Source organism: Pieris brassicae, chromosome 10, assembly GCF_905147105.1.
Source record: "Pieris brassicae chromosome 10, ilPieBrab1.1, whole genome shotgun sequence".
Taxonomy (NCBI): domain Eukaryota; kingdom Metazoa; phylum Arthropoda; class Insecta; order Lepidoptera; family Pieridae; genus Pieris; species Pieris brassicae.
Genome location: NC_059674.1, coordinates 7,313,162 through 7,326,970, shown reverse-complemented (window position 1 = coordinate 7,326,970; position 13,809 = coordinate 7,313,162). Strand labels below are relative to the sequence as shown.

The 13,809-nt window shown below is 33.8% G+C and overlaps 1 protein-coding gene across 6 annotated transcripts in view; it reads right to left on the bottom strand.

Annotated features, from left to right (window-relative positions):
- Window positions 1-33: 33 nt before the first annotated feature.
- LOC123714890 (alpha-1,6-mannosyl-glycoprotein 2-beta-N-acetylglucosaminyltransferase) overlaps window positions 34-13,809 on the bottom strand; it is a 35,397-nt gene continuing 21,621 nt past the window's right edge. For 4 of the 6 annotated variants that reach the window (XM_045669529.1, XM_045669530.1, XM_045669531.1 and 1 more), the window contains 8 exons: window positions 10,115-10,258; window positions 9,263-9,360; window positions 8,837-8,982; window positions 8,272-8,432; window positions 7,772-7,900; window positions 4,788-5,005; window positions 3,989-4,168; window positions 34-3,248 (listed from right to left, as the gene is read on the bottom strand). In XM_045669529.1, the coding sequence (XP_045525485.1) occupies window positions 3,179-3,248; window positions 3,989-4,168; window positions 4,788-5,005; window positions 7,772-7,900; window positions 8,272-8,432; window positions 8,837-8,982; window positions 9,263-9,360; window positions 10,115-10,258 (1,146 nt within the window). In that variant the 3' untranslated portion in view covers window positions 34-3,178. The remainder of the gene's footprint in view (window positions 3,249-3,988; window positions 4,169-4,787; window positions 5,006-7,771; window positions 7,901-8,271; window positions 8,433-8,836; window positions 8,983-9,262; window positions 9,361-10,114; window positions 10,259-13,809) is intronic. The other 2 variants (XM_045669533.1, XM_045669534.1) reach the window with 1 other exon arrangement.

Sequence of the window (13,809 nt, the reverse complement as noted above, 5' to 3'; positions counted from 1 at the left end):
TCTAAGAGAAATTAAGGAGTTAAAAATTAAAAATCTAGTTGAAAATCATTTATTTCGTTTTGATACAAATATGATTAAGATAACAATAGTGCATGAACGTGCTGTCACACTGATTAATCAAATGTCAAACTGACAATAATCACAATAAAAACAGGCACGAACTGTCAATGCCAACACGTCTCGCTATAAATGTATAAAAACTTTAGTTAATTTAAACTTTTACCAATAACAAATTTTTTAATAAATATTAACTATGTTACACCGAAAAGCGTTTTTGGATATAATCTACGAATCATAATTAGCAAGAATGACAATTTCGTGTCTATTTTTATTTTGATCGTTAAGAAATAATATGAAATCGGATCTGGCCACGCACATGCCACGATAAACATTTTGTATGTTAAAATTATTTACGACGGCCACGACGTGTTCACGACCCGATCATAAATCATATTTTACAAATGTCAACAATCACAGATTACTTTTAAAAACAGCATTTGTGTACGAGTTTTTAAGCTGCTATTACGGAAAAATCTTCCATGTCTTCTTTTAAATAGCTGTCACAGTTGATATTCGAATTTATAGTCTATGCTCGGTATAGACTAAAATAAGATTCGAAACTTCAAAGTATAAACTGTCGTATTTCAAAAAACTTAATATTTGACATACGGAAGTCACTCGCTCGACTTTCGCCAATACATTAGAGATGTATATTGGCGTTTATGAATTTATGAAGCAAATACTGTTTTTAAAGTAATTTTACATTTTTATCGATTTTATTGATTATTTTTTTAATACTTCAACGAGAAATCTAGGCCATCATGAATAGTTGTATTGTGCAAAATATGAAATATTATTATCAAAATAGCCCGCGAGAGCTTTATTTTTGAAAAATCACCAATATTTGTGATTTTTTTTAGAATTTTCGACATTATCTGTGTAAAAAAATTTAAACAAAATTGCATTATAATTTCTTTGGTTTTCACTAAAAATACTTAAAATTGTATCAATAATCGAATAATATAAATAAAAATACATTAAAATCTTAAAAACTTAAACACTGACTGAATTCCAGAGTGTATAAAATACTGTGTCTCGATATAACCTCAAAATATTACGGAGATCACTTAATACAAAAACACATCGTTTATTTTTAAGTCTGTTAAAATACCTTTATATAAATAATAATATGCATAATGCCAGTATTTGACGAGTGAAAATGACAAAATACATATTTTTTGATTAATGTTACCTGGATACATTCTTAAACCAATCACACTGAAATTAAGAATTTAAAACAGCCGAGAACTTCAGTGACGTCAAGTTTAAAACGTGTTAAATTTTGACATATACTTAGCAAAATGTCTCGACTTTAAATACCACCTATAAGTCAACTGCTACACATGATAGTTCAGTTAATTTTTTGGTATCTTATACACTCCGCACTAACTTAAGTAAGTACAATTACGCTTAAACTAAAAAAAAAAACTAATCACAACTTGGCCGAAACTTAAAACTTAACTCGACATGGGCCGATACTTTTGACAGAAATATCTAAAATTGGAAGAGCATTGGAATAATGTATTTAGCCAATAGAAAATCTCAGTATGGAATATGTCAGATACTATAAAGATAGTATATATATATATATGTGTGTGTGTGTGTGTTAAGAGAACAAGTTTGATTCCTGTATTACAAAAAATTTACAGTGTCTATTCGAATTTCGCACATCTTCTATATCTGGAAAATAACAAGCTTGTCATTTTTGACAATTAACAATGACAGCTGAATCTCTGAATTGTCTATGCCTAGTGGTATTTACAATGCATAAAATCAACATCAAACATAATGCTTAATACGTATTAGTTTCTCTATTCAAAGATTTCTGTCAGCTTCTCAAATTATTCATTACAAAAATATTTAATAAAATTAAAAATTAAACAACTCCACCGCTGTATATTACGTAGAATAGCTAAAATTGAACTTCTGTTAAGTTCTAAATGAGTTTATAAAGAAGATTGGTGTATGCCAAAGGGCTATGGACCTAACAAACATAACTGACGTGTCAACACCCAAAAGTTAAAGTGGAAATGGACTGGTCACATTGCCCGTGTTTGTTATGACAGATGGGTCAAAACTAACTTGGAATGGCCCAGTGGGTAGAAAAAAGAGTCCGTCCCCCAGAAACCGGATGATATAATAAAAGACATGGCGGGGAAGAATTGGAAACGAGGATGAAAGGCAAGTGGAAAAATTTGAGAAGGCCTTCACTCCGTCGTTGTAAAACATGACATGGACTTGTAATCCTGATTATATATGTATATATTATGATTACTCGAAAATCATGGTTTTTTAATGATAAATATTAATGGATTTTATTGCTTATCGGCCTACTATAATTTTTTCTTCTTCTTTCATTTTAATTTCTCTTTCCGGCCTAAATAATTAAAACAGTAATTTTACGTTTAATTTAAACCATAGTTTTGAAATCTAATCAAATAGAAAAGCTTCCAGAAATCAGGATACTAAGATTTGTTCTAATATGTTTACGAATAACTATTAGGACGAATACACACTGCAATTCCTTATTTCATAGAATAATATTCCGAGTTTTTTAAAATAGGGTTTGAAAGTTGTTGCTGGAGCACTCTTGGCTTTTTGAACGAGCTTAGTAGTCTGGGCAATAGTGTAGCTCGCGTATCTAAACTCTCGAAAATTGAAACTGGCATAAAGTCAAAACTATTGCCATATTTTTTAAAAAACTGGAAAAGCATAAACTTTTCAGACTGGCTTAAACCACTTATCGTCAAGTTAAATACCGCTGATAGCTAAACCAAGACAAAGGCAAGTTGTTTCATGGGCATAGCATTTTCTAACTAAAAAATGCTCGCCAATTTAGTTGGTTAGAAACGTTCCTGATTTTTGGGAAATTAAAAATAGATTTTGTATATGGATAGTTAAAAGTAATCATATTAAATAAATTGACGTAACGTTAAGGTAGACGAAGTAGTTATAACAGATTATAATTCACGCTTTGTTCGTTAAAATTTCTAGCTTAAAACCTCAAAATTAATAATTTTGACAGTTAAAATATTATTGATTTATTAATCTTTTAAATTATATAAATTTTACAAATACCTGTACCGATTATAAATATGCATTGTTAATGGCCGTAATTTTATGCGTAGTAGATGTATTTTCTGTATTGTCGACCTATTTTTGTCATATTTGTGCATAGTCCTTGGTCACTGAAATATAAAAATATTATAAGATAAACACATAGAATGGTATCCTCGCTCAACGAATAAGTATCAGCAGAAATGCTGGCAGCATTAAAGTTACACTGCCACAGGGACCAAACTTTTTAAATGTTTTAATTTTCTATTTATCAATTTGTAATTATTACAATTATAAAATGTCAAGTTAGAAAACTGTGTTGTTTTGTGCTTTTAATATGGTCACACCAACTTGCCTTATATTCAGACTTGACAAGTTTGCGAAATGTCAAGTTAACGTGTGGTATAAATAGAACAAATTTGGATAAATGTCAATTGTCAACGTTAGTGGTCTTGCGTCGTCGTCGGTTAAAAAAAATCGGAGCACACCATTCACTGAAATTTTTTGCTTAGAATTAAGTTATCTTAATTTGGACATAACTAAGGCAGTGTTGTCCAAGCAGCTTCCGCGTAAGACTCCCTCCCTTCGGGGATCAATGGACTATCATCTATGTATGCATTTAACATTCGTTCGAACGGTAAAGAAAACATCGTGAGGAAACGGGATTGTCTTAGACCCAAAAAGCCGCCGGCGTGTGTCAGGCTCAGAAGCCTGTTCACCTACTTGCAACATAGATTGACAAATCATGAAAAAGAATCAGAAAACTGAGAACCAGACCTAAATAGATTTAAACGCCCCTGATATATATTTTATTTTCAACTTGGACAGCGCTATCAAAAATTTACCGATTTTTAGCTGAAATTTGACTTACCGTATATCCCCCCACCCCCCATTCCCCTTGGTAAGTTTCTTGTTATGTTTGGCGCCTCCCGCTGTAATTGTAGCAATAATTCTCGACGGAAACATATATTTCTTTGCGTTTTGTAATAATTTCTGTACTTTGCTTATAACTGTGGAAGCATTGCAGTTCGATTTCTTATGATGTATCCCACTGGAAAATATTTTTTATTATGACGTTGACATCTCCATTTTTGACATAATATAGTGAATAACTTGGAAGCAATGTAAATGTCCCTTTTGTAATGTGTTTATCTATTAATAGATAGAAAGAATACATCATTAAGAAGAATAACTATGCAGATGTTACAATAAAAATAAGCTTAAATAGAATGAATGACCATGGAACAGAAACGTAGAGCAGGAAAGTACTAAACTGGTACCCAAGGAAGCGTAAAAGTGGAAGACAATTTGTGACTTGGATAAACTAGATTAAGGAAAGATCAGTCATGGCAGAGAGTAGCACAGTGCAGACAGGAATGGTATGATTTACCAAAAAAGGACACACATATACACCTAAAAATAATGAGATTGAATCATAAATGTGGTTCAGTATCTGAATTAAAGAAATTTAATTAAAATCGATCCAAGTTGAATCTGACTTTCATGACATCAAAAAAATTACGCATGCTATGCAGACCAGATACAAGGCACATTTAAAATTGCTTATAAAACTGGGTCGATATTTGAACACAACGCTATAAACATCCATATTAGACTCCACTCAAATATAATTGAAGTCTTTATCAAACATAGATAATACGTTCACTCACCATTCCCCAATATGAAACACTCTCGGTCCCTTACACAAAATAACTTTGAATTTCTCCCGGCCTGGCCGGTTCTGTGATAAATGAAGCAGAGAATAGTCCCAATTGTAATCGTCATACGCGCAGAACTGTTGTTCTAATTCCATTATATTATTCCACACTGTTTTGTTGAAAACCATTCCCATATTATGCATACTTGAGTGCCAGGGAGTTATTTCGACCTGAAAAACAATGTAAAATCAAACGAGCGAAATGGCGGGAAAAACTTCAAACGAAAAATGGCGGAAAAAACGTCAAACTCTAGAAATGGCGGTCTAGGAAGAACTAGTTGATGAACTTGAAAACGATGTTAAATTGTGTCGACAAATCTACCATGCGTTTAACAATTTTTTTAAATATTAAGTGTTACTAAGGTCTACGTTCAATAATTATATGAAAAATGTTATAGAGCTCCCCTGAATGTGACGCTCAGAATATTACATTTCTCGTACAACTATTTTACGCTGTGGTTAGCGGTAAATATTTGTCATTTTTTTTTATTTTTGCACGACCGTGGATACAAGTCCTTCAGTCGGATGCCACATTACGTTAATATTTTTTTAGGAAATTTTCTTTTATTTTGTAATTAAATTTATATTTTATTTTAATATATTATAATGAATAAGAAATTCAAAATTATTTTCAAGTATATTGCCCAAACTAATGCTATTTAGAGTTGCGAGTCGAGACTTATTAAGTATGACCTCCATGTTAAAACAATTTTGACATAAGCGAATAATACTTAGCGTGAAGACTAGTTTATGAATATTACTATTTTCTCTACGCTTTTCTTTATAAAATGAGTAAAATAAAGATAAAATTAATTAATGCTAATACTATACAAATATATTCTATTTACAATTTATACAAATTGGTGCAAAATCCAAGCTAAAGCTTTGTACAGCGCAATACAGCTTAAACAGTATTAAAACTAAGGGTAACAAGCAAACGTGCTAATGGCTTCATAGTTACACTAAGTACCATTATATTAAAGACCTTATAAGAGGTTTTGAGTCTGACTCTATGACCCTGTGGAGGTAGGAAGATGCGGTTCTTCCTCCGACCTAAAGGGTACTTGGATACTTGACGAGTCTCTAACCAGTAGCTGATCAAAGTGACTTTTATTTTTATTTCGCTGTTGGCCTAAAGGGCCTTGACGCTCAATTCGGGATATTTTGGCGAGTTTAGCTCAGCCATAATAGGCCTTTTTCCAGACTAGAGAAATGGCGTCTTCTGCGAAACTCGGACGTCGGCTTGGGCAGACCGGCGCAAGGGTAGGACGAAAGCTCAATGACAGAGCGAATTGCGAAGGGGCCCCGGTGAAGGCGGTTTTTTGCCCTAGTCTGATTCTGCGTTAACGCGCGGGCGGGATTAATGTGGCTAAAGCAGAAATTGTATATATCGTTAACGCAAAATACTTTGATAGCGCGTTTTAGGATATGACGTCATCGCAGTGATTTGGAGCCAAAAATTGTACAAACCTATACGATAATAGGAATTCGACGTCATTGAACTCTTTTGAAAAAAATAATATTTGTACAATCGGCTTTTAAAGAAATTACTTACATTTCATACTGAAACATACATATATAATAATAATTATAATGATTCTTAGTGTAATTTGTAATAATTAAACGGACGCTTGCATGCTAATTATAACTTGACATTACCTTATTACTAATAATACAAAAAACAAAAAGTAATATTGAAACAATTTTTCTAAGTGTTATTTAAAGATCAATTCTGAACAAAAAAACATTCGTTAATTGTGGCATTATGGCAACTCTATCAGATACAGGATTTCATCTGAAGCGAATTTTAAAATAAAAATGCTATATAACACAACTAATTTAGTGTCAACTGAACAATTCTGGAATTAACTTATGTGTTGTATTTTATTAACTAATCAATAGATGGCGTTGTGCATGTATAATATGCAATATCAAAACGACGACATAGACATGTATGATGTGTAAAATTTGATAAGTTTTTTCAATTTTCAGTATTGTTCATTGTAATTAGTATTAATCTTTGATAATAGTAGTTTTAACTTTTATAAGTCAATATGTTAGGTTAAATTCGTTCATCTGTAATTGTTATACTATGTGGGTACATCAATTTACATCGTATCCTCATTTTCTTGCTACCAATTTAGTAAATAGACCGCCCCCGTACCGCGCTGTAATAGCAGGGCCCGAAGCTTCACACCACATGAAGAGGGTATATGCTCCGATCAGGCCTAAACACCCTCCTCGTGAGGGTACAACAATTAATAACAGTAGTTTAACTAACGTCATTACGTTAGGTTATTTTTGGTCATCTGAAATGTTATACTGTGGGGGGTAGTTCAATTTACACCCGTCCTACCCGCAGTCTACGTTAGTTATATAAGAAGGTCGTCCATTACGCCTTTGTGGAAGAAGAGTCTGGACGGAAAGGGAACCAGCGTGGATGCATGAACTGATGTAATTTATACATAAAAAATTGAATTATTAAGAAGACTGTCAAATTATAATGACAGTGTTGCCAACGAAAACAAGTTTGCAACCTTAATTTTCGGCCTTCTTAGCGCACAGACTAGCTCCTCTCAAAACAATTAAATTTATTATCGTTTAATAAAAGCCGTTTTAGTAGGAAGCTGTTACATAAGTTTCTTAACGATATTTTCAATTTGCCACCAATCCAAAATTTCTATTGTACAGATTATATATTTCAATGTAAAACGTATTTGTTAGCATGCTTACAGCTGTGACAATTTCAAAAACTTAAGTATGATTAAAATCGCTACATTCAAATCATTACCAAACATTTTAATAATTTGTCAAGCTTTTGAAATTATTAGCGATACCTGAAGGCCCTTTTGCGACTTTTAAAACATATTTAAACAAGTTTTTTATCAACGAAATGTCAAAATGGCCTTCGTGTTAGTCTGTGGTCGTCCCAGCTACCTTTTGCGTAGTAGAATACAGATTTGGGTAAACTTGATAGTTCCATTGTGTCTCCTGAAGTCTCTTTCTTCTCTCTTCGTTTATCGCTCGCACTTGTTGAATGTAATTTAGGTTAAAATTCTTCTTTCTCTGTGGCAAGATTAATGTTCCAATCTTCAGGCATAATAATATTTGTAAATTTTGATACGATACGACACTTAAATCCAATTGAAAATTATAATAATTATGCAAATTAAATTAATGCTGTGTATATTAGATATTGTAGAGTTGCAAATAAATTATAACGCTTCGTCGTTGGTGTGCGTTACACCAACGACGTACACACGGTGTATATCACAAAACAACTACAAAAGCGAACATAAAAGCGTGAAAAAGAAATCCAGAATATATATTTTAATAATTTTCAAAAGTTATTAACAAACATAAAACATAAAGGCTTTGTGTAGTATCAAAAACGTGTAACCAACTCAACTGTCAAACGTCAATTGTCAAAAACCTACCTTATCAGTGTTACTATGATACTGGTATGTCTTCAAATACGTGCCGAGGCAGAGTATTTCACATTGTGGGCATGTTTTATCAGCTGTTGCACGCAGTAAATGGAGCATGTGGATAAAATCTTCGGCTACGTAATGGTCTTCTTCTAGAAAGACTACCATGCCTGAAAAAAAACTTGTTAAATATGATAATAAACCAACCAGACTCCAGAAGATAAACCACTCCTTATATGGAAATTGTATTCGTTTTTACAACAAACTCCCAAGGGAAATTAGAGAATTATCACTAAATAAATTCAAAGCCCTCGTTAAACGTAAATTAATCAATAAAGCCTTTGATAAATTTGACGAATACTTAAATGATCCTCATGCTTGGGATTGATTTGCTCCAGTTCAAACAATTTGTATGACTTAATACTTGGCGATTAAATAGCCCTTGACTAGCGAACAGGTCATAAATGTAAATTTATAAATAATTAAACTTCTTTTCTGACGTTCATAAGTGTATTTGTTAACCTATATGAATAAAGTTAGAAAAAGGATAGCCCAAAGAATGATACTGGCTTACCAGTATGTCCAGCAGTGGACTGCAGCTGGTTGAAGATCCTGTTGGCTTTCCACCACCAATGATGTTTTGTTTGCGTGTACTTCGCCTCACGATAGTGTCCATGCAGATCAGGGTGCAATGCATTATTGCACTTTAGTTTTAAAGCTCTGAAAACATTGGTTACACCAAAGTCTCAAATATGTAGATTACGAGACCTATGTTTTTAAATGAAGACTTTTGACTGTACAGACACGACATAGTTTATCGTAACTAATATCACTTGCTCCAGGGAACAGTATCGTAAAACTATATTAAGACTGTCTTTTTCACACACCCTTTATTACAGTCAGTAATACAGTACAGTACAGTGGCAATAAGTCCATTGTACGTACGTACTTAGTACGCGTCCCGGTGTAATGGAGCTGTAAATATTTTTTTTTTACTTACTGTTCTAATTTGGCGTCCCTGGGACAATCGTTTGGGTCCATCCCGGGAAACTCATTTGGATGCGCTTGTATTGAATACGGGTAAAATATTTGCATTACCTGAAATTAATGGTTTCCATACGTTAATTATGTTAAATGACCGGATTAAAATGAATTTATTATAAGTCTAGTAAGTAAGATTCTAAGCGGAATGAGATAAATTAATTATTTTTGCTACTCGAGATCGTGGTTGGTAACAAGGAAGGCAAAAGATCACCTGGCCATCCACCAACCAGATGGACCGATCAAGTTAAAGACTCATTGTCCTCAAAACTGTACACTGTAATAAAAGAGGCGCTGGACAGAAACCAGAGGAAACAGATTGTCAGTTCCAGATGTTTCCTTGACCGCATAACGCTCAGACATGAGCTACTGCCTGAAGAAAGACATGCGAAAGATTTGTGAACTGGTGCTACTTGTGACTGGATGGACTTAGATCTATGTATGTGGGTTTTAAGGCTTTTCAGCCTTGAATCAAGGGGAATGATACGTAATTCTGCGTTGTTCCCACAGTTGTTTTGTAAGTCCGTGCCTATTTGAGTTGCTGATAGCGGTGAAACGTTTGGTTTTTTCATTGATTTATTATTATTTTATTTTATTACAATAATTTACAATCATATTGTAAAAGTCGTGGAGATTTTTTAAAGGGGGAAACGATCAGAAGACCTGGTGTTCAGTGATACCGCGCGCCGCCCATGGACACCCACCATACGAGGTATTCCTTTTAATGTATAACATACATTACATAATGTTTTATGGGAGATAATGGTAATTGAAAAATTATTCTGTATGATTGATTCATTGTTGCACTCACCTTGGTAAAATCTATGCTCCTAACTAAACTATTTATTTCTTCATCATAGTAGTCATGTGAAAACACCAGTAATGTTCTGTCTATGTCTTTCGCCTGCGCAAGCGACACTATCAAATGCCGTAGATAAGTCAGACGTGTGTGCACCTGTAAAATATTGATTTTATTAAAATCTCCGAATTCAACGCGATTTATACAAATGTGTCTGTACGATCGGAGATCTCTATCCGGTGTTTCTTACACAAATTTAATAATTTGAAGATATATATATATATATATACAGAACAGATACCTCTTACAGAATATTAACATTGTCCGCTATTGATTTCTGTACGAGCCAAGGCTGTACATTGTGCTCAATCAGCCTGAGCTCACTTAGCAAAATGTCTTAGTTTCATAAGCATGGAGATTTCCTAAATCGTCAGAGTTACGCTCCGAGAGTATAGCCAGAGGCAGGCACTCTCTTCAACTGTTACATTAAGTCGTGACATAGCATTTAATTTCATTATTTCACTTAAATTCTGTTGTTGTAAGCGAGTGTTATTTAAAGCAGCCCGATGCGCGACATCCAAGCGGTGTCTATGTATCATACATTTTTGTCCTTCGAGCCGAAAGGTTCAAAATCAGCAGAAACTTCCAAGTTCCGTCTGCAATTCATCACAAATTTAACAGAATAAATACTACTTATATATTTCAAGGAAGGGATATATTCAGTATCTGATACCCAATCAGCTGTTTTGCTAGTATTTTTACTTGTAAAATCTAAAATTGGATGTATAATATTTTTATTGTAATTTAATTTTTTGTAACGTTTATGCTTCCCATAATTTTCATGTATATTAGAAAATATACGTTGTAACATTATGCTATAGCATTATATATGACGTGGTGTACTCGTTTAAAAAAAATTATAAATATATAGCTATGTATCAACAATGCGGATTAGGTGTTAGGCGTATAACAATGTTCAGCTCACTGCCAAATATATCAAGCTCTGAGTAAGTGTTTATTTTGTGTTCATACATTCTATCTCATAAAGCGCCATCTATGTATGAACTAAAATAGTTATTAAAACCTTTTTTAAGAAATATAGAAATTGACGTCTGGATGTAAATGTCATATTTGGACAGTTTTTTATTTATTTTAGCTAGATTAGATAATTTTAATATTGCGAACTGGCTGAGGAGGCAGTAAGTAATTTAATTTTAAATATATTTCCTTCAACTTCGATTTTGTTCCCTTTGGAGTAAACTCTTGGGGGTTGAAGTTGGCGATGGTACATGTGATTCCAGAGCTGATGCTTTTCTCGCTCAAGGAATAAGTATCGCAATGCAGCGAAGAAACAACAGCATTAAAGGTACAATGTCAGGGACCAAACTTTTTAAATTTGATTAAATTTTCTATCTATCCATTTCTAATTATCATCAATATGTCGGTTGAGAATAATGTAAATACTCTAAAGGAGTATTGTTTATAATTTTAATTAAACGTCAAAAGATTGCTGAGGAAAAGTAACAATGCTGATCTCCTCCAAAACTACTGGACCGATTTGAATAATTATTTCACTATTATAATCCTACATTAACTCTCATGAATATATGCTGTAGAATATATACAAAAAAGTTAAATATCCGTATGAACATTTAAATGATGTAAGCCAAAGCGTGGCAAAATAAATCAGTGGCACTACAACCTTTTTTAAAAGGCCTTAGATTTCTGTATCTGCTGCATGATCATTTGTAAATCTAATAGGCAAGTAGGTGATCAGACTCTTGTGCCTGACACACGCTGTCAGTTTATGAGTCCAAGGCAAGCCGGTTTCATCACGATGTTTTCCTTCACCGTTCGATCGAACTTTAAAATGAGCACATAAAAATAAATTCCATTGGTGCATTGCCGGGGATCAAACTTACGACCCTGGGCTGAGTCGTATGCTGAAGCCTCTAGGCCAACATTGCTCAAAAACAAAATGTGGAAAATATTCCAATAAAAATCTCGTAAGCTGCGGAAACCATTGACAATAGAGCAAAGTAGATAGCATAGAAGACATCAATATCTACAAAAAAAAAACAAATGTCGAACGTATTAATAAAATAAATATCTAGACAACTAATAAAATCCTTGTAATAATCATTGTTATTACAGACACACCATAAAAAGCCAAAAAAGATTAAAATCCCCAAACGGGTACCGTCGGTGGTGATCCCTCCACGGGTACCGATTTATGTCACGCCCGATAAGACAACATGCACCGAATGTGGATGTTTTCCTAAACAAGAACCTTATGCTAAGAAAAAGTAAGTATAATAATAGTAATTTGTAATAACAGTGGGCAAACGGGCAGAAGGTTCACCTGGTGTGCAATGGGCAACAGATATGGACACTCAATGCCAGAGGGCTCTTTCTCGTTGCTGCCCTTTTTAAGTATTGGTACGCTCGTTAAAGGACTCTAAGTAGAATAGGTTCGGTGGCGAGCCGCTTCTACTGGTTTTTACAGTATAGGAATTGATATGAAGCCGACCTTTTGTCAGTTCATTCAACGGACAATTAAAAACGTCTGTTAATCAGCAGTTTCTTAATTATTTCTGTGTCATGTGTGCACTTTTCGAGAGGTTGGTTTTCGCTGATGGTGTAGTAATGGCGGTCGATGTCACCTCTTAACGTAACCATCACCCTACGGCCTAGGCACTGGAGCCGGATTGTTTTCTATTCCACGTAACAACTTTATAATATACATGGTAAGCGCAAAATTCGGCGCACTATGAGTTCGTTATAGCCCACAGAATGAAGAAAGATGGATACGAGAGCGAGTAAAATCGGTACACACCGTACATTCTACTATAGGCAGGGGACGATTGCCAATAAACATAGCGATCCAATATCTAGTAACCTGTCTCAATAATTTAATCAACTGGTCATACTCCACTTTCAATAGAGATTGACTTCAATATCGTCAGTAGTCAGAAAATCATTCTTCGTAGTAGACGTGTTTCGTAACAATGGACGATAAAAGTAAGGCTGTATAGCCAAAATACAGGCCAAACTTTAACTTATCTAAATGCTATATTTATGTAAGTTTATTAAAATAATACTTGCGTTTTCAGTACACACAAAACTACTTTAAGTAAAAGCAGTGATCCAACATGTAAGATGTTGTCTGATTCCTCTAATCAACACGCACACACACACAGTCAATTAGTATTAAGAGATATTGATGGATCACAAAAAATCTAGATTTTATTTTGCCGCTCAATATTTATTTCCGCCGCGTTTACACAAAAAATAAATAATAAATATTGACGAGATCTCAAGGATTCCGTTATATATTGACCCTTGCCATACAGGTGCCTCATCATCACCTTCTACTTTCTTTTCATGAGCAGCATTATTACTTATTACATTATGTTACTCTCATTTGAATTAATTAAATTGTCTGTAAAGTTCTCGTAAAACATTTTAATTTTAGGAGACTCTTGCCATGTTTAAAATCCCCACCAAGCTTGTACGAACTAACTGCGGCTGTGGTGGATAGAATACCATTACCATCAGCGTTTGGGTGGTCGGTGGATGTGGTGGGGGAATGGATCGAGTTTATGGGATACCCAGAATATAAGGTATTCAGGTTAAAAAACCAATTATCCTATGATTTTCTATGTCTAGCAAATGTCGTGGTTATTTGGGTATTGGGAAGCAGTGAG